General features: G+C 48.8%; 1 protein-coding gene across 1 annotated transcript in view; it reads right to left on the reverse strand.

Moving 5' to 3' along the window:
- Positions 1 to 2,835: 2,835 nt before the first annotated feature.
- The window catches only part of RINL (Ras and Rab interactor like), a 19,032-nt gene continuing 16,283 nt past the window's right edge, over positions 2,836 to 5,584 (reverse strand). The window contains exon 10 of the mRNA XM_029286270.1: positions 2,836 to 2,871. Coding sequence (XP_029142103.1) covers positions 2,836 to 2,871 — 36 coding nt within the window. The remainder of the gene's footprint in view (positions 2,872 to 5,584) is intronic.

The raw sequence follows: 5,584 nt of genomic DNA on the forward strand, positions 1-5,584 counted from the left end.
GGTTTCCTGCCTGAGCAGGGGGGTTGGACTAGATGACCTCCCAGGTCCCTTCCAACTCTGTCATTCTGTTAAGATGGAAATTGATCTGTGGGTGGGATCATCAAACCGCTGCTTTCCAGGAAGTCCAGACCTCGTCATTTTTTTTCGCTATTGACTCTTATAATACGCAGATCCCAGGAGACAGACACGAAACCCATTTCAGTCTCCAGCGGAAGTCAAATTTCTTCCCCCAAAGCTTTGTTGGAAACATTTGTTTTTTTTTTTAAAAAAAAGAAATCTTATATTGCTGCCTCACTTTCCTGTCTTGTTCTAGTCCGGGGATCTCCACAAACGTGGCCTCTCTTTAAGACGTATGGCTTCAATTCCCAGAATTCCCCAGTCAGCCATGCTGGCTGGGGAATTCTGGGAGTTGAAATCCACAAGCTTTCAAAGTTGCCAAGCTTGGAGACTCTGTTCTGGTCTTCTCCATTTCACAAAGGGAAATGAGAGAAATCAAGATTCAGTCATGGGTCAGTAACACCTTGGGACAGGGGTAGGCAACCTTGGCTCTTTTATGACTTGTGGACTTCAACTTTGCTGGCTGAGGAATTCTGGGAGTTGAAGTCCACAAGTCATAAAAGAGCCAAGGTTGCCTACCCCTGCATTAGGAGATTTCTTATTTCAGCCCAAAGACATACAGTTAGTCCTTGACTTATGACCTCAAGTGCATCCAAAATTTCTGAGGCTAAGTGAAGAGGAGTTTTGCCTCATTTTACACAGTTAAATGAACTGCTGCCATTGTTACGTTAGTTAGTAAGGCAGCTTTCCCCAGTGACTTGGCTTGTCAGAAAGTCGTAAAAGGGGATCACACGACCCAGGGACAGTGCAACCGTCCTAAGTACATGCCAGTTGCCGAGCATTCAGATTTGGATCATGTGACCACAAGAATGCTACAATGGGTCAAAAAGAATGTGAAAAAATCAGTCGTGTCTCTTTTTCAAGGCCACTGTAACCTCAAAGTCGCTAAATGAATTGTTGTAAATTGAGGACTCCTTGTAAATACCTCAGTAACAGATCTGCCTCAGAAACACCCATTTCAGTATCTGCAACTCCACACGCTGTTAAGGCCCCGATTGTAAAAAAAAAAATATTAATAGCATTGGGGAAAAAAGGGGGATTGGACACCCCAATTAATTCCTTGGGGGGCACTGTTATCCACAAAACTGCACGAGGAGGATGGAGAGAATTTGCACCTTTGGACTTTTTAAAGAACTACAAAGGACTTAAATCAAAATCCCATCAAAGTTATAGACAGGGCTCCCGTTACGTCTTGAAGGATAGGGGACCAGGAAACATTGCACCCCGAACTAAGAGAAAAGGACGTATTTTAAAAGGTCGCATGCAAAATTAAACCAGTGTGTTTAATTGACTTTTCCAGAATCAACCTTGTAAGTGTCTCTTGGGTGGGCGAAAAAAGCCTTCCAGCCCCACCGAGAGTGTAGCAAAATGTACACCGTTTGTGCGTTTGGAGACCCGGGGCCAACTTTCCAGGCTCTGCAGAAGCTGACCAGAGACAGCAATCCAATTCTTGAGGAAAAGTGAGAGAAGGAAGTCACGTGTAAAAGCAGGACACTTTCACAGCCTGGAGCTGGCGATGCCCTTTGCGGCTGTCTCCCAGTTCCTCTGGGACGATTCTTGTTAGGCCGGTTGGGAAAACTCATTTTGGGTGGGGAGGAACCAGAAGGAGGACAGCCAGAACAACTAGAACAACGGCCCACTCCTGTCCGCTACTAGTTTTAGGGATGAGCACCGCCACGGCCCGGGTGAGCCTTTTAGCCCAAGTTCTTCTGCTCGAGAGGTTTCTTCTCTGTAGTCCTCGTGTCAGCTGCCACGTCACGTTTGCCTTTTGCTATCACTCAGGGCCAGACTGCCACGAACTCTGGGGGGGGGGGGACGGGATGGGNCTTTTCATGAAGCGGAGCAGGTGGTCCTCGACTTACGTCCACAGTTCAGCCTCAGATTTTGGTGGCTTAAGCCAGACGTTTGTTCCACGAGTTTGGGTCCCGTTTTACGACCTGTCTTGCCGCAGGATTCCAGGCGCTGGGAGTCCACACCGCTTAAAAAGTGAACCAAAGTTGGGAAACTCCGTCCTGGCAGAACGTCAACGTCTCGTTTTGCAGGTCCGGTTCCCTCAAAAGAAGCCACAAAGAAACGTGTTCAAGATCTTCCCAATCTCTTGTTCTCAAGACCCCCAAACACCCATCTCTCCTCCACGCCAAGCCCATCTCTTACCGGCTGAGGTTCGGTTGCAGGCCAGAGAAGAGCAAGAGCAAGCAGGGAGGAGGCAGAGCAGCCCAGGCTGGGCAGCAATGATATTTGGGAGAACAAAATGTGCTCCCGACAGCCCCTTTGGTGTCCCAGCGTGGGTTAAGCTTTAACCATTGAATCCACAGCTCCCTCTGAAGTGACCCTCTAGAACAGTGGTTCTCAACCTGTGGGTCGGGACCCCATTTGGGGTCGATCGACCATTTCATGGGGGTCGCCAATCAAGGCTGTCCGCCATTTTTTTTGTCTGCCATTTTTTGCCCCCTTTTCCGGCGGGTGCCTTACCTCCCTTGGGCTGGGCCAGCTGGGGGTCGGCCTGCTCCGTCTCTGCCGCTTGCCAGCTACGCCTCGGCCGGCGCAGGGGGCGGAACCGCGCATGTGCGGCGCTCCCGGGCAGGGAAAGTCCTCGACTTACGACCGGTTGGGTAGTCCTCGACTTACGACCGGTTTGGTCCTCGACTTACGACCAGTTTAGTCCTCAACTTACGACCGGTTGGGGTCGCGGCATTAAAAAGGTTGAGAACCACTGCTCTAGAACACCAGCTGCTGACCCAAAGAGTAGGCGGTCTGGATTCGAGCCTCAAAACGGGGCGGGTTATTGAGCAAGGGGCAAAATTGAGTGTACTGTAGCTCTTTTCCTTGCCTCTGCTGGATAGAGATTGTACCGTGATCGGTTTGCTGGAATTGGGTATGGAGAAGATTCCTGCGAGTCCCCTGGACTGCAAGGCGATCAAACCGGTCGGTCCTAGAGGAGATCAACCCCGACTGCTCTTTAGAAGGCCAGATCCTGAAGTTGAAACTCAAGTCCTTTGGCCACCTAATGAGAAGGAAGGACTCCCTGGAGAAGAGCCTGATGCTGGGAAAGATGGAGGGCAAGAGAAGAAAGGGACGACAGAGAAGGAGGTGGCTGGATGGAGTCACTGAAGCAGCAGGTGTGAGCTTCAATGGACTCCAGAAGATGGTAGAGGACAGGAAGGCCTGGAGGAACGTTGTCCATGGGGTCGCGATGGGTCGGACACGACTTCACAACTAACAGCAAGTGTCATGAAAAGGACTAGGGGGGGCATGATGGCAGTGTTCTAATATCTCAGGGGCTGCCCCAAAGAAGAGGGAGTCAAGCTATTCCCCAAAGCACCTGAAGGCAGGACAAGAAGCGACGGATGGAAACTCATCCAGGAGAGAAGCAACCTAGAACTAAGGAAGAATTTCCGGACAGGGAGGACAATTAATCAGTGGAACAACCCTGCCTCCAGACGTTGTGAGTACTTCATCACTGGAGGCTTTTAAGAAGAGATTGGACAACCATTTGTCTGCAATGTTGTAGGGTTTCCTGCCTGAGCAGGGGGGTTGGACTAGATGACCTCCCAGGTCCCTTCCAACTCTGTCATTCTGTTAAGATGGAAATTGATCTGTGGGTGGGATCAAACCACTGCTTTCCAGGAAGTCCAGACCTCGTCATTTTTTTTCGCTATTGACTCTTATAATACGCAGATCCCAGGAGACAGACACGAAACCCATTTCAGTCTCCAGCGGAAGTCAAATTTCTTCCCCCAAAGCTTTGTTGGAAACATTTGGTTTTTTTTTTTAAAAAAAGAAATCTTATATTGCTGCCTCACTTTCCTGTCTTGTTCTAGTCCGGGGATCTCCACAAACGTGGCCTCTCTTTAAGAAGTATGGCTTCAATTCCCAGAATTCCCCAGTCAGCCATGCTGGCTGGGGAATTCTGGGAGTTGAAATCCACAAGCCTTAAAAGTTGCCAAGCTTGGAGACTCTGTTCCGGTCTTCTCCATTTCACAAAGGGAAATGAGAGAAATCAAGATTCAGTCATGGGTCAGTAACACCTTGGGACAGGGGTAGGCAACCTTGGCTCTTTTATGACTTGTGGACTTCAACTCCCAGAATTCCTCAGCCAGCAAAGCTGGCTGAGGAATTCTGGGAGTTGAAGTCCACAAGTCATAAAAGAGCCAAGGTTGCCTACCCCTGCCTTAGGAGATTTCTTATTTCAGCCCAAATCCCAAAGACATACAGTTAGTCCTTGACTTATGACCTCAAGTGCATCCAAAATTTCTGAGGCTAAGTGAAGAGGGCTGATAAGGGAGTTTTGCCTCATTTTACAGAGTTAAATGAACTGCTGCCATTGTTACGTTAGTTAGTAAGACAGCTTTCCCCAGTGACTTGGCTTGTCAGAAAGTCGTAAAAGGGGATCACACGACCCAGGGACGGTGCAACCGTCCTAAGTACATGCCAGTTGCCGAGCATTCAGATTTGGATCATGTGACCACAAGAATGCCACAACGGTCAAAAAAAATGTGAAAAAATCAGTCGTGTCTCTTTTTCAAGGCCACTGTAACCTCAAAGTCACTAAATGAATTGTTGTAAATTGAGGACTCCTCGTAAATAACTCAGTAACAGATCTGCCTCAGAAACACCCATTTCAGTATCTGCAACTCCACACGCTGTTAAGGCCCCGATTGTAAAAAAAAAAATATTAATAGCATTGGGGAAAAAAGGGGGATTGGACACCCCAATTAATTCCTTGGGGGCCACTGTTATCCACAAAACTGCACTAGGAGGATGGAGAGAATTTGCACCTTTGGACTACAAAGGACTTAAATCAAAATCCCATCAAAGTTATAGACACGGCCCCCCGTTACATCTTGAAGGATAGGGGACCAGGAAACGTTGCACCCCAAACTAAGAAAAAAGGACGTATTTTAAAAGGTCGCACGCAAAATTAAACCAGTGTGTTTAATTTGACTTTTCCAGAATCAACCTTGTAAGTGTCTCTTGGGTGGGCGAAAAAAAGCCTTCCAGCCCCACCGAGAGTGTAGCAAAATGTACGCCGTTTGTGCGTTTGGAGACCCGGGGCCAACTTTCCAGGCTCTGCAAAAGCTGACCAAAGACAGCAATCCAATTCTTGAGGAAAAGTGAGAGAAGGAAGTCACGTGTAAAAGCAGGACACTTTCACAGCCTGGAGCTGGCGATGCCCTTTGCGTGTCTCCCAGTTCCTCTGGGACGATTCTTGTTAGGCCGGTTGGGAAAACTCATTTTGGGTGGGGAGGAACCAGAAGGAGGACAGTCAGAACAACTAGAACAACGGCCCACTCCTGTCCGTTACTAGTTTTAGGGATGAGCACCGCCACGGCCCGGGTGAGCCTTTTAGCCCAAGTTCTTCTGCTCGAGAGGTTTTTTCTCTGTAGTCCTCATGTCAGCTGCCACGTCACGTTTGCCTTTTGCTATCACTCAGGGCCAGACTGCCACGAACTCTGGGGGGGGGGGG

Source organism: Protobothrops mucrosquamatus, unplaced genomic scaffold (genome assembly GCF_001527695.2).
Source record: "Protobothrops mucrosquamatus isolate PMUCROS unplaced genomic scaffold, P.Mucros_1.0 scaffold3224, whole genome shotgun sequence".
NCBI classification, from domain to species: Eukaryota; Metazoa; Chordata; class Lepidosauria; order Squamata; family Viperidae; genus Protobothrops; species Protobothrops mucrosquamatus.